Source organism: Myxocyprinus asiaticus, chromosome 11, assembly GCF_019703515.2.
Source record: "Myxocyprinus asiaticus isolate MX2 ecotype Aquarium Trade chromosome 11, UBuf_Myxa_2, whole genome shotgun sequence".
NCBI classification, from domain to species: domain Eukaryota; kingdom Metazoa; phylum Chordata; class Actinopteri; order Cypriniformes; family Catostomidae; genus Myxocyprinus; species Myxocyprinus asiaticus.
In genome coordinates this window covers 23,915,001-23,941,326 of record NC_059354.1, presented here as the reverse complement: position 1 = coordinate 23,941,326, position 26,326 = coordinate 23,915,001, and the positions used below count along the sequence as shown (strand labels likewise).

The window sequence follows — 26,326 nt, the reverse complement described above, 5'->3', positions numbered from 1 at the left end:
CAACTGATCTGTGAGCCTGTAGCAGTCACATGCTGAGGGTTATGAACATGGAGTTAATAGTTGGTCAGTGGGATTGTAAGAGCTAAAAAACGGAGCTGGGGAATGTGGTCTCTTTTCCACTCACATGATCTATTTCCCCAGTCAGGATGGGGAGCATGTGTTGCACTCCCACAAATGTAACTCATAAGTTCTAAAGTATTTAATTACCAATCCAGTGACACACTTCAGTCAAGCTGAACTTTGAAGTTTCCTCGTGATTTATTGCTACACATACATTTCACACAGTAAGGCTGCTCAATTTGCACCTTTACACACAAACACTATATACGCATAAAACAAACCGAAATCCAACATAAAGCCCCTCCCCCCCCCCCCCCCCCACACACACACACACACTCACACACTCACACTCTCTGTCTGCCTGCTGATCATGTGGAAGCAGAACATCCACATGACCCAGCATTTCTTCCATGCTTAATAGGGTTTGCATGAAAGAGAGAGAAACATTCCTCTCAAAGGCTTATAGAACATCAGATAAAAGATTTGCTTTTCATTCAACTTGGAGGATAAGCTGTAAGACAAAATAGGCCATTTTGATATTATTTATATACAGTAAGTTAGAGAAATAGGATATACTTATCTTCTCGTACATATCTGCATCATCTCTGATGAGGGGTGCATCTCTTAATTCAATAAATGAATATGCAGAAGAGCATTTTTTAAATAAATTTGAATTGGCTTCATTTTGGATGAAAACTGTCATTAACTGTGACCCTCTTTGCGTTTAAGTGATTTGGAACACATAAATAAAAATCAAGGAGCAGTCTCAGTTTGTAAACAACATACTAGTAGTGCAATTCTTTTAATGATAAGTCCTGTTTGTCCTTACTACTTTCTTTGTAATTTCATCCTGATAATATCTCCAGAAGACCAGTGGGTGAGATGAAGGGTCTTATGAATGATTCAACTGCTCAAACCAATTGCGCAAAGGGGATGTTATACATACAGCAACACTCAGATCTTGTCAGTGATGAGACTGCTGATCAGGTGAAGAGACTGCTTAGTGGTGGAAGTGCTGATCTGAGATCAAATGCATCTCTGAATAGCTCCACTTATTTACAGAGTTGAGGTATGGACATAACCACCACAAATGTTGAGGGAGGCACATACGTGTCCACCTCTATGGTTTTTTTAATGGATAATTCCTAAACAATAACATTTGCTTCTTCCATTGAGGAGTGATGCATCCGGCTGTAGGGGTTGTTCAATGCCTAAAATATAACATATGCTTCCTCCGATCTTCAATATGTGGTCACAGTTTTGTTTAATAGTAGCCTACCATTCAGGGTGTGATACTTAAAAGGTATTCATAAAAGGGCTGCAGAGAAACACTGTTTCTACTATATTAGGACTGAGGCAGATTTACTAAAAAGCAATTATTATTATTATTATTATTATTATTATTATTATTGTTGTTGTTATTATTATTTGTTATTATCATTACACTACTACAGAAGTAGTAATGATAATAAAAACAACAATAAATAATAATAATAATAATAATAATAACAATAATAATAATAATAATAATAATAATAATAATAATAATTCCATAAGAATCACAATGACGCAGAAAATCGAATTGTGACGTAAGACACACCTGCTCAGGCCACGTCACAACGCTGACGGCAACACTAAGTTTATAACAGAAAGTTTATGATAGTAGCCTAAGATGATGAACGAAATAACACATGCGACATGCATAATGTTCGCAAAACTCACAAAGACGCTTTGCGATGTGCCACTATGCGACAAATGGACGTGACGAAACTGAATGCAACAGAAATGAAACTGTTCCTTTAAAGAAGACATTGACTAACAGAGAGGAAAAAAACAAAATTCGATGTACTTCCATTTGTTCACTTCAAATCTCTTTGGTATAATTCTAGTTAAACTTAACTCTGAGTTAAGAGTTTTTAAGACCTAAAAACTCAGACAAGATGTTTACTATGTTCCTTAACTTAAGATGTGAGTGTTTTGTGCTCACCTGAATCATTAATAAGGTTCAGAGCACCATGCGTGCTCCATTGGACCGCAACCTTCGCCGTCCTCTTTTGTCTTATTCACATGACATCCCAAAATTAATTAGAAACTTTCAGTGAATGTCTTTGTCTTTAAAATTGATTTCTGAAATTTTTCTGATTCCAGAAAAGTACAGACTGGTTTGCAGTGTTTTGTAAAGATTAGGTGTGTTTACCTTGGCCCTCAACGCTATCTGTGATTTTCATCTCCTGGTCCCGGTCCATATTGAAGGGATCGCCCTGGCTCCCTCTCTTGGGTAGGCTCGGATCCTGGGCAGCGGCGCATTGACCGTTTCGCAAAGCCGACGGGTCCACGATGGTCGGGTTGGGAACAGGGCATGAATCTGAAGTCGTAATGTCTGTCATGTTTGTTTCGTATCTTTTATTTATTTATTTTTATTTTTTTCAGATAAAGCCCTCGATAAATGATCTCACGTCGAACTGCGACGCGCAGCCATCCAGTGGCAGCATTAAGGGAACGGAGCAGAGATGCGGAGATAAACGCAATCTGCCCAGCATCAGCAGCGGACCTCAACCCCACCCTCCCACCTAGAACAACTCCAATCCGAGCACAAGAACTATAGCAGCTCAACTGTAATTAGACAAGGGGGAGTTTGTCACTTCTTAGCTTCCTCCTGTCTTGACTTTTACACACATTATTTGATCTTAGCAAAGACCAAAGAGACTAATTGTAGTTCCTCCTTCAGATGGACATGAATGTGAGAAGTTTTGTCATTATTAGGCTATACTTGCCAAAGCCAAATCCGAACTTTCACGTCAGATCATGAATAACTTTCTAATGTTAGGCTATATATATATATATATATATTTTTTTTTGTTACTCCGTATATTTGGTTATTCTTCGTTTTATTCAAGTCTTAAAACACATAGCCAGTTTTAATATTGTGCCACAATGCTTAGTCAAATTTGGTCAAGACTGAATTAAAGGTGCATGCAATCAGTCATTTTTACCTCATTGAAAAAGTTACACTAAAGAATTAAACAGTATTTTGAAACGTATGTATTAAATCATGACCCCTTACATGAGATGAAGACTCCAAGAAGCCTACATGGAGAGGGTCCCCTCAGGGGGGCTGCCATGTTTAGATCACATGACCAGCCAATTTAGATATAATGTGATATACTAAGTTTACATTTTCAATAAATTGATCGAGTATTCTTTAGTATTAGCGTCTGCGGCAATAAATGGATGCAGCATTATTCAAGAAAGTTGAATGAACAGAAAACAATGAGAAGATTTCCATTGAAATAAATGAGCGTCTGTTGCACTATCTCCATTTACCGCCAGAGGCCAATGTTGTACAGAATGGAAAGCTAATAGATTATGGGTTGGATGGTCACATTTTACCTGAATTCGCTGGAAATAATCGAGACAGTCGTGAAACTGGTTCTTGCTAACAACTGTATAGTCTCTATATAAAATAAAATAATTTGGTTAAACCGTATGTAGTCTGTAGTCCGTGTGTTGTCATTTATTTTTTAACGACTGGTGTTTTATAAAAGTGTGCAAAGACATGAATTCGTTAGGTTAGACAATGCATTAAATGCATACAGCAATAAAGCCACGTTAATTTAGACCAGTTTTAAAGTTAATGTTGCCTGGCGTCTCTTTTCTCAGGGATTTTAAAGGGTTAGTTCACCCAGTAATGAAATTTCTCTTATCATTTACTCACCCTCATGACATCCCAGATGTTTATGACTTTATTTCTTCAGCAGAATACAAACAAAGATTTTTAGAAGAATGTCTCAGCACTGTAGGTCCATACAGTGCAAGTTAATGGTGATCAGGCCTATGTAGCTCCAAAAATCACATGAAGGAAACAGAAGTAATCCATGACTCCAGTGGTTAAATCCATATCTTTAGAAGCGATATAATAGGTGCAGGTGAGAAACAGACCGAAATTTAAGTCCTTTTTTTAACTCTAAATCTCCACTTTCACTTTTACATCTGAAAGTCACCTGTGGTGCCTGTTTAGTTTCACTTTCACATCTGAAAGTGAAAGTTAAAGTGAAGATTTAAAAAAGGATCGATAGGTTGGTGTAAGAAACAAATAGATAATTAAAACTACATTACCTTTAAAAAAATCGCTTCCTGCCAGCAGTCGACGCATCAGTGACGTAAGCGCTATGACGCGTTCACGCGAGAAGTCGGAAGCGCGCACTTTGTGCACAACAATGGAACGAACATCACGTGAGAGTTTATTCATTTCAAACATCAAAACAGCACTGGGCGGAAGCAACTATTTAAAGTTAAAAACGTTTTAATTATCGATTTATTTTTTACACCAACCTATCAATTTGCTTCTGAAGACATTAACTGATCGACTGGAGTCGTGTAGATTAATTTTATACTGCCTAAATATGCTTTTTGGACCGTCAAATAGCCAGCAGCCAAATGGCACCCGTTTACTTAAATTATAAGGATCTACAGAGCTTCAGTCTTAATTTGTGTTCAGCAGAAGAAAGAAAGTTATACACATCTGGGATGGCAACAGGGTAAGTCAATAATGAGAGAATTCTCATTTTTGGGTGAACTATTTCTTTAAATATTGTTCTGTTTCTCACCCACATCTAATATATTACTTTGGAAGATATGGATTTAAACACTTGAATCATATGGATTAATTTGATGATTCCTTTATGTTATTTTTGGAGCTGCAAAAGGTCTGATCACCATTCACTTGCATTGTATGGACCTACAGAGCTGAGATATTCATATAAAAATCTTTGTTTGTGTTTTGCAGAAGAATGAAAGTCATACATATCTGGGATGGCATGAGGGTTAGTAAATGATGTGAGAATTTTTATTTTTGAGTGAACTATCAATTTAATTGGTCAATTTGAACAGTCGGAATTCAGGGGTGGGAATGTTTGTTTTCTGCAGAGAACGTTGCACACTGCTAAACATTCCCAACTATCCCTTGTTGATCATTCAGTCTTGAAGTCTGTCAAATCTGAAGGTCTATAAGATAAGCTCTCATTCTCAGCAGAATGAACATTTATATCCACAATCATAGTTTACCTAAAGACTGGCCCGACCTGAAAGTGGTAGGTTGCTCTTGAGGAAAAGTTATCTTTAATTATGGTTTCACCATGCAGGCATTCAGGGGTCCCATATTTGAAAATATTTTTAGACGTAAGTAGCCTAAATTCATTTACTTGCCAATAACGATGCTTCTTTTCATAGGCCTCTGATTTATTTATGTTTGATTATTATATATTTTTGGTCAGCTGTCTGTAAGGGTTTCCAATGTATCTAATAGGCTACTGAAAGAAAACGTGCTTGTCCTATTTTTTATGTTCTCTAGGCACTAAATGTTCATTTATAGAATTCATTCAAACAAACTAAAAAGGTCTCAATGCAATATATATATATATATATATATTCTGTTTTTAACAAGACACAGCTTCAGCTTTACTCTTTAAAATGTATGCATCTGTTAAACATTAATGAAAGGGTTTGATCAGTAACCCTAACCTTTATTGCTTGTTTATCAGAGCAAGCTAAGAAAGATACTAGTCATCATGTCAGAACATACTTAACTTAATGTATCAAAATCTGTTTTATAATTTTATATATGTATTGTGTGCAAGCATATGCATGTATTTTACAGTAACAGGATATACTCTTGAGCCTTCATACATCTGCACTAAAAAAAAAAAAGAAATTGCCAATTTTTAAGATTTACTTATTTCAAATTTCAAAACAAATTAAATTCAAATTTAATTGCATAATTTTTAACAAAATACAATTAATAATACTTAAATTAATTTAAGTTGTATTCACTTAATTTTGTTAAAGTGTACACAATTCAATTAGATGGAATTTTGTTATGAAATTGAAATGCGTAAATAAAAATATAGGCTTTTTTTTTGTCATGTATAAAGAAAGTACATTGTTGACAACAACAATTGACAACAGCATGACTGGATTATTACTGCATCTTATATTTAATTCATATACTTCACTATAGTATAAAACTTGTATCATAAATGTAAAATTTCTGAACTTTCTAACCTTCACGTTTCACAGGGGTATAGATATGATGGATTCGTTCAGCTCAACCATCACTGAAAAGTAAGGGTTTTTTTATGCAAATATCTGCATTTTATGTTTTGTAATATATATATATATATAGATATATATATCTATATATATATATATATATATATATATATATATATATATATATATATATATATATATATATATATATATATATGTGTGTGTGTGTGTGTGTGTGTGTGTACATATATTTATATATATATATGTGTGTGTGTGTGTGTGTGTGTACTATATATATATATATATATATATATATATATATTTTACAAAACATAAAATGCAGATATTTGCATAAAAAAACCCTTACTTTTCAGTGTAAAAAAAAATGTTTTCAGTATATATATATATATATATATATATTTTCTGTGTGTGTATGTGTGTATGTGTGTATGTTTGTGTGTGTGGGGGGGGGGGGGGGGGGAGGTGAGTGAGTGAGTGAGTGTGTTAGGAACCCCATGAGGAATAAGTGGGCAGCACAAAAAAGATCTGATCCTCCACTCAGGACAGGACGATGTTAAAGCATCTGCTATTAACCTGCAGAGTAATTGGATTGTTCTGCAGTGCGTCTCAGATGGTTTCAGGTCTACTCAGTTGCTCAGCGTATTCTGTATTTCAGAAGAAACAATTCAAAACAACTGAATGATTGCTTGAATAAACACTTAGAATAATGTTAAGATATGATCAGTATAATTCAGTGGCGTAAATTGGACCTTGCGGGCCCCAATGCAAAGCAACTGTCGGGCCCGCTCCTTGGTTGGTCACTTTTCCTCACCCCTCGGGCCCGCGGTCATTTTTATGGTTTCTTTTGGTCGACCGTTGCGGGCCCCCTCTCACCCACCCTTTTTCTGCCCACAATTGCATTTTTAAACTAGCATAAATTTAGTCATGTGAATCATAGTAGCAGTGCCATTGACAAAGCCAAGAGAGCAGCCCGGTTTTTTTTTTGGCTGTGCTGCTTTTCTTTTTTTTTTAAACAAAAAGAAGCATTTATTCTAGAGAATATCAGCAGGATATCAGCTGCGTTTGTGTGTGTGGAAAAAGAGGACAGCAGGCCTTCCCTGGGTTCCTTGTCTAAGCAGCTGTAGAGCTCTGCATGTGTTTTAGCTTCAGCAGAATATCATCCTAAAACCGGATCACCTTGAGCTCACAACAACAATACTGCTCCTGAACATGCTGTATATAATAAACACATAAACATAGACTTCCACTTCTTACCATTTCAACCATGTCTTATAAACACTGTACATAACTATAGTATTGGAAACAACAATAAAGTAAATTCACATCCTCTGAACTACAGATTAACTGATTGCAGATTGAAATATGCTTGTCGTGCAAGTCATCCTCTTATTCTAAAGTCCATTGCACTAAGGTACAATATTTGTCCTTGCTCTGGACTGCCACCAAGCGGCTACAATAGTAACTGTCAACTGTCATGTGGGAATGTTGATGCTTACTGTATGTGCAATCCCAACGTTAGATTCTAGTTGAAAAAACAGAGTAGAACACAATACAGATGTGTTTGTATGTTCCGGGGAGAAGCCAAAATGATGAAGGATGGAAAAGTGTTCCATGTGATCCAGGAGAAATGCTGGGATACTGAAACTCAGATTAGGGATATGGACAGGCATGGTAAAGACAGTGAAGCAGTGCCTTTTTTATTCTGTCCAAATATTTTGTGTATTTTAATATGGTTATTTTTTCTGTGAAAATGTTTTGGGGATTTGTTATCAGATACTTACATTTTCATATTGTACAATTTTTACATAAAATGATCACATGCTCTCTTAAAAGGTTAATTCACTCAAAAATGACAATTCTGTCATCAATTACTCAACGTCATATAATTACAAACCCTTTTACTTTCTTCCATGGGACACAAGATTACAAATTCTGAGGAATGTTGACACTGCTCTTTCAGTGCAAGTGAATAGGGACTAAGGTCCCTGACATTCCGTCTAACATCTCCCTTTGTTTCTCAGTTTGGAAGAAAGAAATGTATGTGGTTTGTGAGTGAACAGTGTCAGGGAATTTTCCAATAAAGAGAAATAACACAATTAAGTCTTTTGATTCCTTTCACCATCAGAAGAAAGTTTATTCGTCCAGGGAAGAAATCTCTCATTCAAAAGAAGTCTTCCAACAATCATCTCACTATATATATTATACTATTTCAAACAAACAAGATCTTACAACATTCAACTAAAACTCTGATTGGTTACTTTCTCCTGCATAAACACATGTCACTCTGTCAGGCTGACCCAATGGCTAACTCATTCTCTGGCCTATTCCATCTCACTTGTAAGTGTTTGCCTAAAATGAGACTATCCGTTAAAATTGGAGATGGCTATGCCTGGTACAGTTAGTGTGGTATCTCTTAGAAGTCCTACATCTAAGACACAGTAATGCAACAACACAGATAAAAGAGGCTAGAAACTAGAGTGAAACTAGAGTAAAGGTTAAATATGAGAATAATACATGTGAAATACATTTTTCTCTTACAACAGACTTGTCCATTTTTGGGTGAACTATCCCTTTAATCTTCATACTGCCTTCATCTGCAGATAAAATTTTCGTTCATTGTCTGATATATTACAGAGATTTGTTTTGATGTTCTTCGGGAGTGGCAGTAAAGGCCCTCTCCACTGTGCCTGTGATGTTCAGCTACTGGGTAAGAAACCTTTACTCGCCACCTCACACAGTTCCTTTAAGTTCCTTTTAATGCTTGTCCATTAGCTCTGTCCTGACAATTGTTCTCCTTTTCTGAAGGCCAAACCCCATGATACACTAGACCTGTGTGGTATTCTGAATCATGATCTGGTGGCTACAGTGAAGCGATATCCAAAGCACTTTTTAGGGCTGGGTACTTTGCCCATGCAGGCCCCTGATCTAGCAGTATGAGAAATGAGACGCTGTGTGAATCAACTGGGCTTCCCTGGAGTGCAAATTGGCTATCTAGCCACAGTAAGTCCTTTAAAGTTATTTAACATACTCAAGTGGGCCAAGAATACACCAAGTGAACAGCAAACTTTATTCAAAGTAATAAAAGTAATTTATTTTAACTTCAATTTTTTATTGATTTAAGCAAAAATTCAAAATACCCTCAGAACCTAATTTGTAACAACAGGGACCAGGGGTGTGTCCAGGATATAGCAAAGCTATATTTTGCATCTGCATGATATTTATAACACTGTGCAACAATACACACCATTAACTTTTGAAATATGTGCTGTTTTAGTTCTAATAAAAGTGTCACAGTCTGTCTTCCTCGTGTTTCCTAGGACTCTTATTTTGAAGTGTTCCCCCGGACTACATTACTCATCATGCACTGCCTGTTTTCCATTTCATCATTAGCTTGTGTTTGTATAAATACCCCTTATTTTTTGTATTCCTTTGTCAGTTCTTGTTTGTTGTTGTTTTGAGTTCCTGTCTGTTTGTTTCACTGTCATAATTTTTATTAAAAGCCTGCAAATAGATCCTACGTCTCCAGTCTCATCTCAGCAACTACTCTTGACAGAAGAACTGACCCACATGGATCTAGCGGCTGTCCGAATCCTGCTACTAAAGCAAGAATTAGCGAATTTAGAGCACTATCCAGACCGCTCTCTGGTGGTTTTCTTCCGGACCGGTCTGAATAGTGCACTGAAGGAACTGATGCCTCCGGCTGATCCTCACTGGACCCTCTGTGAATATGTGGAAAAGGCTCTGGAACTCTGCAGTTCTCATTACACAGTGGATTATGGTGGGAAACCCGGGCCAAAGCCTGCATCTTCGGCTCCTTGCTCCAAGCCTTCCATGGCTCCTTGCTCCAAGCCTTCCATGGCTCCTTGCTCCAAGCCTTCCATGGCTCCTTGCTCCAAGCCTTCCTTCTTATAATTCCACTGTGGAGCAAGGAGCCGTGGAAGGCTTAGAGCAAGGGGCTGTGGAAGGCTTGGAGCAAGGAGCCGTGGAAGGCGGAGCCGTGGGAGGCTTGAGGGGTGAAGCCATGGAAGGCGGAGCCGTGGGAGGCTTGAGGGGTGAAGCCATGGAAGGCGGAGCCGTGGGAGGCTCGAGGGGCGAAGCCATGGAAGGCGGAGCCGTGGGAGGCTCGAGGGGAGAGGCCATGGAAGGCAGAGCCGTGGGAGGCTTGAGGAGAGCTGGCAGCGACTGGGAACAGACCTCCGTGATCGGGAGCACTGCCAGCGACTGGGGAACGACCTCCGTGGTCGTGAGCACTGGCAGCGACTGGGGAAGCACTGGCAGCGACTTTGCCCTCGAGCCTCTCCAGGCTCCGCCTGCCTTCGTCGAGCCTCTCCTGGCTCCGCCCTCAGAGTCTTCCACGGCTCCGCCCACTCCCCCAGAGACTCCTCCTTCAGCGGTTCTGCCTGCTCCCCCAGAGATGACTCCTTCAGCGGTTCCGCCCACTCCCCCAGAGACGACTCCTCCAGCGGTTCCGCCCGCTCCCCCAGAGACGACTCCTCCAGCGGTTCTGCCCGCTCCCCCAGAGACGACTCCTCCAATGGTTCCACTGGAACTGGAGCCAGGAGCATTGATTGAATCCATGGATGAGTTTGATAGTTCGCTAAAGGTAATATATGCTATACAGTAAACATCTATTTAAGTGCAAAGTAAACACACTGGATTTTATTTAAACAGCTTCCTTAGAATATTATTCTTATTAAGCAGTATAAACAACGTGTACAGGTCTTGTAAATGGTCACCATTTCCTTTTATGATTGTTGCTGTTTTTAAGCACATTTTTACTTCACTAGTTCATTGTAAATGGTCTAGCAGTGTAACAAATGAATGTTTAAAAGTTCAAATTGTATTCCATGTATAGGCTCAATTACTATGAAGTTATAAAAACTGCATGCATATTAATTATACTAAATTAGAAAATGTTTATAATGGGACATCTCTCATCAGACCTTTTTGCATTGGCTTCAGCGATCACAGCCAAATGCGTTCTCTGCTATGGTCGAAAATGCTCATTACGTATGAGCACCTTAGCGATGTGATCTAAGCTGCAATATTTTCAAGCATGTTTGATATTATCGCCACACAATCGCATTGCAATTAAGGAGATACACTGACAACGGAGAACTGCTTCAGCCAATCACATTTTATCTTGCATCTTTATGTACAGGAATGGAAATCCACAATTTGATCATAATTGTTTTTTATTGTAATAAACTAACAAGGAAGATTTTTTGATGAATAAATAAATGGTCTAAACACTATAATTATCATTGTGCTATTGTATGTTTTAATTGCCTCAAACTCTTTTTGCAAAACAGCAATATTTTCATTTTCATCTATTCTTTTGTTTTAAAAATAATAATAATAATAAAATCAGTGCACAGATAACATGGACCGCATGCTGATTGTGACCCTCCAATACAGGACAAATCTCATGATCTTTTCTCGTGTGAGTTTATGTGAGAATATGGTTTTTCGCTGTTGGTCGAGGATGCCTCTTGGCAAAGATCTTGTAATTTGCGCACCTCATCTGCATTCTGTTGGGTTGCATGTGCACTGCTATGACAACAAGACAACAAATGACAAGAATCCTTGTTGTGTAATGTGAGCAGTACAACAATTCAGGTCTGACAGTTGTGTAGTAAAAGCGTAGCTTTACTTTAAAGGGGTAGTTCACCCAAACATCTCATCATTTACTCGCCCTCATGCTATCCCAGATGTGTATGACTTTCTTTCTTCTGCTGAACACAAACAGATTTTTAGAAGAATATTTCAGCTCTGTAGGTCCTCACAATGCAAGTGACTTGTGGCCAGAACTTTGAAGCTGCAAAAACGAAGAAAAGGCAGCATAAAAGTTATCCGACAGTGGTTAAAGTCTGTTCGTCGTGAGATCTGAGACTTCTTGTTGCCGACCAGTCGTCGACACAAATCATCAAAGTAGACGAGCTTGAGTCGTGTAGTGTACACTAGGCATAATACACTTTACATGTAGCCTGCGTGGCATGTGCTGGTAGTAAATTGTATTTCTTCCAAAAAAATATATATATATTCCTTAATAAGTGATGTAATGATATCCATTTAAATGTATTTGTGAACTATTTACAGTTAGCATATTTTTCTTCCTAATTCTATAAAACAAATGATAAAACTTAAAGGGGCATTCAGTAGTTCTCTAGCTAGCATTAGCATTGCTCTTCTTTGTGTAATTTAAGTACCGATGTGACAATGGTGTTAGACTGGCTGTACTGCCATTTATCGATGTGATTCAGCATGATCATCTCTGCTACCCCCTCTAGCTCTGGAATATCATTTGCACCTGGAAAACGTCAGAGTTTGAGGTAATTTCTAAAGTTATTTAATACTATTATATTATAATTACTTTGCCTAAAGACAAAAGTCAGAATTCAAGCAAACAGACTTCTACAGTTAAGGACAGATTATTGTTGTCCCTCATATCAATAATCTTTGGAGACTGTCTACGTTTCACGTTATTTCTAAAGACAGTTATTACCTTTATTAGAGGACTGCTTAGCGTGAAATAAACCTCAATTATCTAGCAACACAGAATGTCATGGTGTCACGGATCCTTCTGTCCCACACCCCCATTTCACTCAACCCTCTCACTCTCCTGAGTACTGATCATCCACACCTGCCTCCAATCACTGCATTAATCAACCCCTCTATTAAAACCTCTCTCCCCTTCCATTCTGTGTCTAGTCTCAATTTCGTGTACAGACTCACTTACCTGTATCTCCAGTGTTAAAGGCCATCACAATTCCTCTCCAGCGACTCTTCTACTCCAAACATTTCCTCTCCAGTGTCCATCTCCTCAATGCAATCTTCATTGCTGCAAACCCTCCACCTCAAGGAAAGTCACCATCTCTATCAGCATTAGTCTTCATCATGTAAACTATCACCACTGCAACCCAGTACTGTCACATCATCACTTACCTGCTGTCTTTGTTTGTGTGTCAATAAATACCTGCTGGGGTTCAAACATCATCCTCGAGTCTGAGTATACGTTACACATGGTAAAGGAAAGATTCATTTGTTTCTGATGATCAAATTTAGCATGTCCATGAATACTGTATTTGGCAAACTTTTTACGTTTCCAAGAAACCAAAATCATGGTTTACACAAAATCCACAACAATTGCTGTGCCAAGCTTCTTAGCACTCAACGAATGAAGGCGTGGTCCGTTTCATAGGGGTAGATGGACCCCCCTTACTATAGCTGTGATAACAAGAAAAGAAAATTACATGTTGCTTTCCGGTTGCGTTTGTAAACACAGCTGAAATCTGTCCGTTACTAACATATCTTGACTACACACACCATTTTAAAAAGTTTGAGGGAAACTTATATGAGTTTTCTATAAATTCCACTGATACTATCCAGGGGGGCACCACACTACGGCATTTCAATGGATATTAAAGTTTTTCAATATAATTAATCAGGTGTAAATTATTGTTTAAAGGTCCAGACAGCTACAGAAGCAGCGCATAAAAAAAGATAGTGGTTTAAACAATTAATCATTTCTTCTCTAACAAAAAAGCAACATGGGCATACATTCTCCATCATCAAATCTTTCCACCTTGTGTATGCCGTACCGATGTTTACTTAAAGAGCACCTATTATGGTTTTTCAAATATTACTATTGGAGTTATTGACTCCCAAAAAAAAAAGAACTGATTCTGAACACCTGAAACGAGTTGTTAGTAATTCCAGACTTACTTCCTGTACTAACCTATGTAATTTGGTAACAAAAAAACCTGCCTCTGGTCTTCATTGGCTGCTTGCGAACAGCTTTGACCCGCACTCAAACACTACAGTAAGCGGTAGACCAATCACAACAGACTGGGACATCTGACCAATCAGAGCAGAGAAGACTCTCTGAAAGGAGGAGTTTAGAATGAATCCTTTAGAACGGATCACTGAACGAGTCGTTTTTGACACTGAGGAAAAATTTAAATTATGAGAAATTAAAGGGTTTTTTGACCTTGGAAGCATGTAAATCTAGTGTATGAGACAAAATTAGGCACATTTAAAAACCATAATAGGTGCTCTTTAAGTTTTTTGCCTTTGCCGGTCTTTCTATCTTCTTGCTTCAGACTTTAATGCTTCTTCGGCAGTACAGCTACTGAATCTCCTGTTGTCTCCACTGCTAAAGCACGATAAATAAGTATGTCCCATCGTGATCTATTCGCTCTTTGCGTCACCAAACAACAATATTCTAAGCATAGCCAAGCGTATCTACATAGCTAGTGAGCACAAGGATTCTCTTCTTCAACGTTTAGTGAAACACCGCGGGTCATGTGATTTCAACATGGCAAAACACACTGTATGCATGTGTGTGTATTCTATATATATTTTATTTTCAATATTTATTTTAATTTTTTTATTCAATTTCAAGTCTTGTTGCTGTTTTCAATTGTTGTGCACTGGAAGCTCCTATCTCCAGTACAAATTCCTTGTATGTGTAAGCATACTTGGCAATAAAGCTCATTCTGATTCTGATTCTGATTAATAATAATAATTTAATACATGGGAAAATGAGTCAAATATCGTCTTGACATCATCAATGGCATCAGCTATTGGCTATCACTCTGACCATCGTCGATCCCCGAGATCATCATCTGTCGGCACAACCCTAAAGTGCATTTCTCTCCATAAATAAACAAAATGTTCAGACAGTCTCCTTTCTGGTTTTTCCGACATATTCAGGATCTTTACCGCATTTGCCGGTGTCGCTGCGGCTCGCTTCGTGCGTGTGAGTGTAAAATTTATATTTTAAAGGCTCATTATTATGTTGGCTTGACAAATCCAACATTCTGATCTACTATTTAAGCTTATTATTATTATGTTGGCTTGACAAAGCCAACATACTGATCTAATATTTAAGCATGTTGGATTGACAAAGCCAACATACTGATCTACTATTTAAGCTTATTATTATTATTATTATTATTATTATTCTGAGCCAAAATTTAAACAGTATCTCCTCCTAGAGCTTTCAAGCTACAAACACCAAACTCGCCACAGACTTTCAGACTGGTCTGACTCGGGTTGCTTTCTCTTTTCTAACTGATCAGACTTCCGAACAGGACTGATTTTAAATTGACTCCCATTCAAGGTGTGAAAACTTTTCCCTGTAATAATTCCTTTAGAGGATTCAATCTACTTACTATCACTCCACCACTCATACTTTCTATCACTCCATCACTCTCTTTTCTATCTTTCCATCACTCCACTTTTTTTATTCTTTCTTTCTCTCCATCACTTTAACACCCTAGCACCTGCATACAACCTAGCAACCATTTAGTGCACCCTAGCAACCAAAACCCATTGACTGCCATTCAAAATGGCTTAGATGGATATCTCCTGATCAGAATGTCCTACAGACATGAGAGTTTGGCTTGTTTGAATTGGGTGAGCAATCAGTCTGCAAGTATCATCATGGAAACTACTTAGCCACTCCCTAGCAACCATTTAGAGCACCCTAGCAACCAAACCCCTTTGACTTACATTCAAAAAAGCTGAGTGTGAGATCTTCAGATCATAATGTCCTACAGACATGAGAGTTGGCTTGATTGAATTGGGTTAGCAATCAGTCTTCAAGTATCATCATGAAAACTACTTAGCCACGCCCTAGCAACCATTTAGAGCACCCTAGCAACCAAACCCCTTTGACTTCCATTCAAAAATGCTAAGTGTAATATCTTCAGATCAGAATGTCCTACAGACATGAGAATTGGCTTGTTTGAGTTGGGTGAGCAATCAGTCTGCAAGTATCATCATGGAAACTACTTAGCCACACCCTAGCAACCATTTAGAGCACCCTAGCAACCAGAACATCATAGAGACTTTCGGGTTGACTTATTTCACTCAGGGTGGCAAGGAGCCTTGATAAGTATCACCCTGGTAACTGCTTAGCAACCAGATGGAGTTACCCAAGACACCAAGTAACAAATCATATATCCCTGCACCAGAACATCGTAGAGACATCCGGATTGACTTATTTCACTCAGGATGGCAAGGAGCCTTTTGAGTATCACCTTGGTAACTGCCTAGCAACCAGATGTGGTTACCCTAGCAACCAAGTAACAAATCACATATCTCTGCACCAGAACATCATAGAGACTTCCGGGTTGACTTATTTCACTCAGGATGGCAAGTAGCCATGTGAAGTATCACCCTGGTAACTGCCTAGCAACCAGATGGGGTTACCCTAGCAACCAAGTAACAAATCACATATCTCTGCACCAGAACATCTAGAGATTTCTGGTTTCATTCATTTGACTCAGGGTAGCAAGGAGCCTTTTCAGTATCACCTTGGTAACTGCATAGCAACCAAATGGGGTTACCCTAGCAACCAATTTGCCATTCAGAAAAACAAGCAAGGGGTAGGGTTGCATAGGACTTCTTGCAGCTGGCTGTCTATCTGTATGATGTTCCTTCTGTCTGTCTGACTGTAAGACCTTCAAAATTCCAACTCTTCCAACTATTTTAAACTTTCAGACAAGGCTTTGTCAAGCCAACATAAAGTTTGTCTTCTTTACTATCTAGTTACGGTTTAGTATTTATCTGTAATGTAGAACAGTGTTAGCAATGTTACTTATAACATTCTTTCTCAGCCCTGGAACTCAAACAATTTTCTGATGACCCCCAAAAAATATATATTTAAGTAATTAAATTAATATCATAAACGTGTGATGACTACTCGACTAATGGCTTAAACGACTACTAGTCAACTAGGAAAATCTTTGGTCGGGGACAGCCCTAGAAGGGGGTGACCCGAGTTATTTTTTCCCCCACCTGATTTCCGGCAACTCCCGCTATTTATATACTTATATACCAATCATTATATCACCAGCTTGATGATGCCTTCTGATTGGATGGTTATCTTATCCAACTTCAAGATAAGGCATTTGGGTGACTCTAACTTCTGACAATGCCATTCATATTTGTGTTTTTTTTTTTAATTTATTTATTTTTTATTAATAGTAAATGGCTGAATAAATGGAAAGAAAATAATTTGTTATATGTGACATCACTTTGTCCTGAACAATAATGAGTGATATGAATTAGATTTTTTTTTTTTTTTTAATGACAAACCGATTTTGCCTGGCTCCCACATTTATGGTTTCACTGTATGCTGAATATAAGAACATAAATTATCAAGGTAACCACCACTTAACAAAAGAATATGTATTTATTTTTATTTTTATTTCATTTTTTTGTAATTAACTATTTTAGATTTTTCTAAGATTGCTGTGGAAAATAAATACATTGTTGCGTAGAGATGGAATGTGAAGAAATTCAGTTTTAGATAGAAAGAAGACCGTATGTAAATTTTTATTTTTATGCTGAAGATTTAAGAATGTCATTGTAAATCAAATCAAATCATCATTGTATGGACCTACATAGCTGAAATGTTCTTCTAAAAATCTTAATTTGTGTTCTGAAGAAAAAAAAGTAATACATGTCTGGGATGGCATGAGGGGATTTTCATTACTGGGCGAACTATCCCTTTGTTCTAATTGTTAATTTGAACTAATATTATTTTTAATTAAAAAAAAAAAAAACTAATTGCAGAATTACTTAAAGGTAATATCAATATCGTATATTGAGCTGTATGGAATATACTGTATAGTAAATCGGTCTAGACAAAGGAGTAAACAGCTGATTTAAACGCATGTGATAGTTTTGTCTTGTCTAATCTTAACCATTTAAAATTCACACTGAACATCGATCTTAGTGGCTGTTTGTTTTTTTGCAACTTACACGATATGTCGTCCTTCTGTTTACTATGGGTATATGAACGACTTCTCAACTGCCCAATCGCAGACCGCTTGTAAGTAGCTCTTAGTAGCCAATCCGAACGCAGAAGGTGGGACCTGCCAGAATACGCGTGGGGAAAAAATAACGCGGATGATCCACACCATATATAATAAAACAATTTTTATAGGAACTATTATGAGTACAGTGTTCATCTAGTCTGAGTGTACACCATTCAGATCACTCTTCACAAAAACACAATTCATTCGTTAATCTGTAAAACTTTTTTGAATTAGCCCCAAATTACTGAATGCACCTTTAAATCCAAGTTGATTAAAACAGTTAAACTACAGCATTGATTTCAATGAACTACATCCCCCAGCAGCGGCGCTTGTGTGACGTACGTCAAAAAGTGTGGCCGCGCGTGCGTGACGTAAGTGAGAGGCGTGAGGTTGCGCGAACGTGACGTTCGCTCCCTGTTCGTCTGCTGGACGGTAATGGCGGCGTGCCGGGGATCATCGTCTAAATGGTTTTTCACACGGGAGCAGCTAGAAACCACCCCGTCCCGCCGCAGCGGAATGGAGCCAGACAGAGAACTGTCGTATCGACAGCAAGCCGCAAATCTCATTCAGGATATGGGCCAGAGACTAAATGTGTATCCTTTAGACGCGCTGATCAAGAGCAGGCCCGTTTAATATCTCACTTTCACTGGTTGAGTGTTTGTAATATCTAGAATTTATTTATATTTAGTAATACCATTATTATTATAAATATCTCTATTTCTGTATTCGGCTGAAATTCGTTGACATTTCTAATTAAACCCCGTCATATTGGCAGCGCGCGCTGATTTCTCGCGCAAGCGCGTGTCGATTAGTGTTAACGCTCTTAAGATGATATTTATACACATTGTATTTACACATCTTGGCTAGTGAATTGGTCTACACTATATGCCAATGTAACTTCATTTTGTGTATGTTCGCCAGTGTTGATTGCAGCGTGACATCGATCAGTTCACGCGCATCAGATGTGATGTCTGCGGCACGCGAGGCCGTTTACTGTAAATATAAAGTCTTAAACCTGTTATGTGGTGTTTGGGAAAATTGTGTCTGCCAACGGGTATCTGTTGGAAGGGGAAATGCGTTATTAGGCCTGGAGATGGCTGAATTTAAAATTACATGATCTTGGGTTTTCCTTGACTACAAACTTCAGTTCTCAACTCACAATAAATACTGCCATTGTTTACATGCACAGATTTTATATGTACCACTCATTCACCAAATTCCACAGAAATGTAAGTTTCCATCTATGCTGTCTTTTACATTTCCTGCATGGCCTTATGAACCATATATTGACATGACAGTCCTTTAAAACTGCTTTGTTCAAGAGCTTAAAGCTCTCCAGTGTCAGTGCTTCATCTGGGGTCTTACGGCAGTTTTCTCAAATGCTCCATTAATGCTATTTACACTAAAACTGGCCCAGCTAAACTCGGCTGCAGTTCTCGCCCACATATTGAGCTCATGGAGTTAAAGCAATAGTTCACACAAAAATTATAATTCTTTCATCATTTACTCGCCCTTATTTCATCTCAAACTTGTATGACTTTCTTCTGCAGAAGACACATTTTAGTTTTTTTTGGAGGAGATATAAGATCTTTATATCCATACAATGCAAGTCCATGGCATCCAAAACTTCCAAGCTCCAGAAAGGTAATCCATATGACTCGAGTGGTTTAATCCATGTCTTCTGAAGCGATGCAATATGTTTTGGGTGAAAACAGACCAAAATGTAACTCTTTACTATAAATCTTCACGTCTGCAGTCTCATTGGTGCGATCATGATTTAAAGCTCATTTACACTTCCTCATGCTTGACTCATGCTCAGAGCATGTGTACAAGCATGAGAACATTTTTCTGAGCTTGGAAGTTTTGGGCCCCATTGACTTGCATTGCATGAATATAATCACATTGTATGTGTTCCAAAGAACAAAGAAAGTCATACGAGTTGGCATAAGGTGAGTAAATGATAAGAGAACCATCATTTTTGGATGAATTATTCCTTTAAAAGAGAGAAGGAAACATTCAAGAACACTGGCTGGGTTTCCATCATAATGGTTTGCATTTTTTAAGTGCATTTCTAAAATTTAGACTAAAGAAAATATGAATCGTTGCGCATTTCCATCTGCTTTGTCATGCACATTATCTTGAGGTAGCTGCCTTGTCATGATGGAGCAGCTGAGTGACTTTCTTGCTTCGAGCAGAGTTTTATTGCAGGATTGGAGCAATTGTAACTCGTTTTATTAAATGCTGCCAGGAGATGGCTCATAATAAGTGTAATATCTGATATAATGAGGGCTGAAATGTGAAAATAGAAAATCCACCTCTGCCTAGTGTATTAAATTTTAAGCTAATTTTGAGAGTTTTTATTAGCATATGAAGAATATCCATTCAGGATTTCTTATGCACAATTTCTAAATGTGCCCGGCGTTAACTGCAGGAGTCACAATGAAACCGCGGGAAACACTTTGTCTTTTTTGTTAGATTTTTAAAATATTTGCAAACTTTGATACGACTGTGTCAAGAATTGTGTAACTTGGAAATATCTGATGGCATGTCTGTTGTTTCTCCACAGACCATCTCCCCAACAACATTATTTTTGGCTGCAAAAGTTGAAGAACAACCACGGAAACTTGAACATGTAATTAAAGTAACGCATGCATGTTTAAACCCCCAGGAGTCTCCACTGGATACAAAAAGTAATGTAAGTATGGTGAATTCTGGCATTGTTGTCTCTTACTTAAACCATTGCTTTTAAACATCCAGTGTGTCAGTGCTGGAATTTGAATTGTTAGGTGTTGTTGGACAGGTATCTCCTCTGAATTAAAAAAACAAAAAAAACAATAAGAAAATATTGTCTTGAAGACACTAATTTATTAAAAATGTGCTAATTATGTGGCAAAGTAATGTCTCCGATTAGCTTTGCAGGGGTACATGATTTCAGCCACAGTGGCTGAGTAGAATTCTGTCTGTTGGTAAAAAATACAGAAAGACACATTACAAGCATTATGTAATGATTGTCTATTGAACTTCAGGCATACCTCCAGCAAGCCCAAGAGCTGGTGATACTTGAAACCATAGTGCTGCAGACTTTAGGTAAGTCTATGGAAGGAGATTCCTTTCAGCTGAATATTATAATGAACATAGAAAGCGTGCTGACAATGGTTCACCTTTAAAAATAATAATAATAATAATAATTGAGTGTGGCTCTGAAAGGAGATCAATATCCACTTCTTCTGGCCAGTTTTATCATCACTAAATACTCCAGAATGGTGATCTTAAGGGTATTAAGACTCGATGCAAAGATGCCAATTTGAGTTCCAATTTATCTAGTGTTATTTTACTACACCATACTTAGGTATCAGGAATAATGCATTGTTTCAGAGGCTTTGTTCTTACTAATGCATGACTGTTTTTCATTATGTGCAGGTTTTGCAGTGCAGTGAGAATCAATTATGAATGAAATTCGTGTGCTTTATATTGCAGGCTTTGAAATAACAATTGAACATCCACACACAGATGTGGTGAAATGTTCCCAGCTAGTGCGAGGTATAGACTTTCCTTCATATGCTCTCTACAACATCTTAATCTCTGTTATTTATAAGACAGTGCTGATTTAATCTTTGAATCATACAACTGGTCAATGGCTAAGCATGCAGTTTAAAGAGAGGTAACCTCGGTGTATCAGGCAAAATTAGGTCTCATTCTCACTCACATATGGAGTTTTATTCTTTATGAGCTTTTCTCATACACCTATCTCTTTTCTTTCACAGCAAGCAAGGATCTGGCACAGACTTCCTATTTCATGGCTACCAACAGGTTGTTATCCAGAACCTCATTTGTTGCACTGTGACTGCACACTATAGCTTCCTTTACTGCAGGTTACCCTACCAGTGTCCAACACCCTCCTTGCACCGGTGGCTACTGGGACGCCCCCCTTTCAAACATGCCCTCAGAGTGGGGTGGGTAGGGGGTTCAGCGGCTCCGGCCCCGGTTGCAGTGCGGTGTATTGTACGGGGGATCATTGTTGGCACAGAGGGGTTGAATGCACAATGTGAAGTGTAGTGGTGCTCTTGAACCTCACGTTTGCTCGGTTACAGAAGTGCATTTGTCTAAAAAAGACACTTTGGTAGCCTGAATAGCAGCTAAAGATTACACAGATGTAAACATTACATAGAAGTCCTTACGGTAAGTACACAGACCCCTTTTTTTTCCCCTATGATTTTTATTCTCAAAGTGATAAATGGATTTTTTTATTTTTGGTCTTGTTTTTTCTTTTCTTTTATTCAAACTATTTAGAAGTTGCATTTTCTGTCATTCAGTGTCTGACTTTAATTTTGAAATGAAGAGATCTGTTGTCCTTGGGTTGTGATGTATCAATGTTTTAATGCAAACAAACCCATTAAGGACCTGTTTGGCTATGACAGTTTGAAATAATTGATTCATTGGCTATGTATTTTTGCACACAATAAACTGTGAAAGATTTATGGGATCAGATAGGCTACAAAAGATTATGATGTCAGGTGAAAAGGTCCTTAAAGGGTGTAGTCTCCATTGTACAGTTATTTACTTCATTAGAGAAATTTTCTTTTCTCTGTTTTTGTTCCCCCCTCATTTTTTAGTTATTTCCTGTATTTTTAATTTTAAATCAGTTAAGCTGTCATTGGTATTTGTCCCCTTGTTTGCATAGAGATACTGCAGCACTGCTTGCAATGTATGAACATGGGAGTAGAGCAATATGTGCTTAACCCTTTAAACTCTGGTGCATTTTTGGGCTGCCGCCCGCAATTTTTCACACTCAAATTTAAAAGCACACCATTCACACATACTGTGTACTAATTGCAAAAAATTGGTCTAATTTTTCAGAGAACCGCCCAAATAAAAAAAGACTCCAATTATTCATAAATATTATTGTATGTGTTTATAATCTTATGATAAACAGAATATGTAAAAAAAAAAATTTTGTTGTCCTAAATTTGTAAACATGTAATTCTGGTTCTCTCAATCTAACTTTGAAAAGTCTCATTTTATTCCACTAGGTGGCAGAAAGCATTAGAAAAAATATTTTTTTCTCTATCACATTCCATCACAATATACAGATCTGAAATGTAGGTGGCGCTCTAACGCATTTTAGCCCTCAAATATGTGCTTGTCCATAGACGTTCAGTCTAATTTTCAGTTCAAGCACCACCCTTGTTTCATTAAAAATCTTAGCCTCTGAGTGGACTAGAAGCTCATTCTAGAAGTCATTTGAAAGCTGAGATCCACCCCTTTGCGATGATATAAAACATTTTGTGGGGGGGGAATCAAAGTTCAACAGGTTGCATTATATGCAGGCCATGTCTTAAAGGAATAGTTCACCCAAAAATAAAAATTCTGCCATTATTGACTTACCCTGATGCCATCCCTGATGTGTATGACTTTCTTCAGCAGAACACAAATTAAGATTTCTAGAAAAATGTTGAAGCTCTGTAGGTCCTTATAATGCAAGTAAACGGATGCCATCAGGCTGCTGGCTATTTGACGGTCCTAAAGGCATATTTAGGCAGCATAAAATTAATCTACACGACTCTAGTCGATCAGTTAATGTCTTCTGAAGCAAATCGATAGGTTGGTGCAAGAAACAAATCGATAATTTTTTTTTTTTTTTTAACTTTAAATCGTTAAAATCGTTAGGCAGTTTCCTCAAAGTAGAAGGACTTAATTTTAGAAACTGAATTTTAAAATGTCATCAGTGGTAAGTTTTTGCCCCTTTATTTTGTACAGACAATGTACAGTGCTTTGTACAGCCAGCGTTTTCTCTAAGAGGCTGCCTTTTAATCTTGATCACCTTAAGTCAATACAATTAGCAGATTTTGCCATCGTCATTTGTCTTGTTGTACTAAAATATTATAGGCTCCGATTAGCCCATGTCCAAACATTTATTCTGTTTCTTGGCACAGGGTTACCATCCAGCTTTGACTGAGGCTTCTAATTATAATTTTTTTTTTTTTAATTTACATAATTTTCAAATATAAAAGTAAAACACTACTTTGTAAAATGTATAGCCTACTCTTCAAAGATTGTTAGCATATTGGTGATGAAATGCTTTATTTCTACTGGTTTCTTCAAGGACTTATAGTACACTGTTAAGTCCTGTTAAATTTACGGTAAAAAACTGGCAGCAGTGGTTGCCAGAAATTCACTGTAAAAAATACAGTAACCACACTTCAGGCTTTACAGGATGTAATTTTGATGCCTGTATATTTTACAGTGCATTACCGTTTATATTATTAAATGATATAAACTTAATACTTTAACCTTCTGAATCTGTAAAAATCTGCTTTTCACTTTATAATGTATTGTTACTCACCATAGTGTTTACAGAAAGGCACATGATGACATGAAGTTCATCAGCAGTGGCCTTTCCAAGGGCAATGACCAATACACATGTAGAGACAGTGCTCAGTGTCACTCACACAAACACTAAACGCCATCAGGGTAACACGTGAAATTAAAATAATGCAATAAACATTAACTGAACTACATCAAATATAACACAGAACACCACAATGTAGATAAGTGATATTAAAAATGAAGAAACAACTATTCCCATAAAATATAATGAAATGTGATGCGTAACGCAGGGAATTCTGGGAACGCCTGGTTGTTTTTTTTTGTGTGTTTTTTAAACCGTAATTTTAACAATAATTTACCATAAGAAGTAAATGTACTCTCTTGTTAAACATAATATAAATTTTTACAGTTATATGGTAAAATCATACTTTTTACATGTAGAAATGTACATTGTACTGTAAAATTACATGTATTGTCTTTTTAAATATATTATAATTTATTACCGTATATTTTAAGGTAACTGCCCATTTACCAATCATCGTTTTTTTACTGTATCATTTTTACAGTCTTTTACCATTAAAATTATGGACATTTTGTACAGTGTAGATTAAATATTTTTATATTTCCTGTTGTTCTGGTCATAAAATGCTGTAAGATGTTGGCAAATTCAGAGATATACATAATCAATTCAGATAGTCAACCCTGCTTTATGCCTTACATGCCACACCTTTCATTTCCTATGTGTCAAACATGGATGGTAACCATATGCTTGTTTGTTTTACTGTTTCCTATTAGTCTGTTGTCTGCAGGCCTTTACACCTGTTATGGAACATATTTGTCTTTTTTCAGCAGTATCAAGTTTGGGCTTGATTATGAGTAACAAACCTGTTATGTTTTGCTTGCACAGATTTGATCCCAAACACTGTTTTTTTTAGAACCACTACTCGTATGGGTGCTGTTTTAAACCTCAAGTGACTCATTTTTGGAAAATTATGCTAAAATGCTGTATTTTGCCATTCAGTTTGTACCTTGTAACCTACTGTCTACTACTTTATACAGCACCAAATATGAACAATATATTCGAGCTTGAAAAATGTCTTGATTTTATGCTTATATTTCAAACGTGGCCATCTTTTGATGCGCTGAATGTGATTAAATATCTAGATGCTGTATAAACGTAGATTTGAGTAAAGGTTTCTGAACTGTGCAAGCAAATTTTTGGAAGTATGTTACTCAGAATTAAGGAATAGCTTTGTGACTTTGGTTTAATATTACTCGTAATGTCCTTAATAGTAATTTCTAGATATTCAAGGTTGCCTTTCCTCGGCAGCTGATCGTTTGTGCTTTTTCTTTATTGTCTTTCTCTTCCATGATGTGCTGCTCTTGCAGTCTGCACCTCACCACCTTCTGCCTACAGTACAAGCCCACAGTCATTGCCTGTGTCTGCATTCACCTTGCCTGCAAGTGGTCTAACTGGGAGATCCCTGTTTCCACCGATGGAAAGCATTGGTGGGAATATGTGGACAGCTCAGTTACACTTGAGCTTCTTGATGGTAAGTGATGTGTTCTTTCCAAGATCAGGTTGCACATGTATTGGCAATTTAGAATTGTTTAATATTCCCCTAAATTACCCAGTATAGCTCATTTTCACACATTACACACATTGTTGTGCAAGTCACCCATGATTTATATTCATTTAAATTGTGTTGTAGAACTGACCCACGAGTTTCTGCAGATTCTGGAAAAGACACCCAGCAGGTTAAAGAGGATTCGGAATTGGAGGGTAAGTGATTGAAATATGTTAAATTATGCTTTTGGTATCTTTGTAGTAGATTAATTTGGTGAAATTAAACTCTGCTTTACTTTCAATCTGTTGCTGTTTTCATTTCTAGGCTACACAAGCTGCTAAGAAGCCCAAAACAGATGGTCAGGCCTCAGACAGCAGCTCTTTACCAGGGCCCTCGTTAACCCAGGACCTATCCTTGATGGATGCCCTTCCCGGGGTCTCTTCAAATACAGCCTTCTCCAAAGCCTCCACT

General features: G+C 37.6%; 3 protein-coding genes across 9 annotated transcripts in view; 2 read left to right on the top strand and 1 right to left on the bottom strand.

Annotated features, from left to right (window-relative positions):
• LOC127447847 (transmembrane protein 163-like) overlaps positions 1–2,648 on the bottom strand; it is a 43,515-nt gene extending 40,867 nt beyond the window's left edge. For all 7 annotated transcript variants that reach the window (XR_007898422.1, XR_007898425.1, XR_007898423.1 and 4 more), the window contains exon 1: positions 2,258–2,648. Coding sequence is in view for 2 of the 7 variants with exons in the window: in XM_051709947.1 (XP_051565907.1) it covers positions 2,258–2,447 (190 nt within the window). In the remaining 5 variants the exon portion in view is untranslated. The remainder of the gene's footprint in view (positions 1–2,257) is intronic.
• Positions 2,649–18,349: 15,701 nt separating this feature from the next.
• On the top strand, positions 18,350–22,853 carry LOC127447849 (cyclin-T2-like). The gene is made up of 6 exons (XM_051709950.1): positions 18,350–18,553; positions 19,108–19,189; positions 20,527–20,655; positions 20,987–21,047; positions 21,438–21,500; positions 21,725–22,853. Exons 1-6 carry the CDS (start codon positions 18,396–18,398, stop codon positions 21,802–21,804), a joined length of 573 nt encoding a protein of 190 aa, XP_051565910.1. The 5' UTR covers positions 18,350–18,395; the 3' UTR covers positions 21,805–22,853.
• A 2,017-nt stretch (positions 22,854–24,870) lies between these two features.
• The window catches only part of LOC127447845 (cyclin-T2-like), a 4,016-nt gene continuing 2,560 nt past the window's right edge, over positions 24,871–26,326 (top strand). Inside the window, exons 1-3 of the mRNA XM_051709944.1 lie at positions 24,871–25,840; positions 26,000–26,070; positions 26,180–26,326. The exon at positions 26,180–26,326 is cut by the window's right edge and continues 958 nt beyond it. Of these exons, the coding sequence (XP_051565904.1) occupies positions 25,657–25,840; positions 26,000–26,070; positions 26,180–26,326 (402 nt within the window). The 5' untranslated portion in view covers positions 24,871–25,656. The remainder of the gene's footprint in view (positions 25,841–25,999; positions 26,071–26,179) is intronic.

Coding starts and splice junctions, on each gene's coding strand:
- LOC127447849 (XM_051709950.1), top strand. CDS start 18,396: ATGGCGGCGTGCCGGGGATCATCGTCTAAATGGTTTTTCACACGGGAG. Junction 18,554..19,107: donor ATGGGCCAGAGACTAAATGT/GTATCCTTTAGA, acceptor TACAAACTTCAG/TTCTCAACTCACAATAAATA. Junction 21,048..21,437: donor CATAGTGCTGCAGACTTTAG/GTAAGTCTATGG, acceptor TTTATATTGCAG/GCTTTGAAATAACAATTGAA.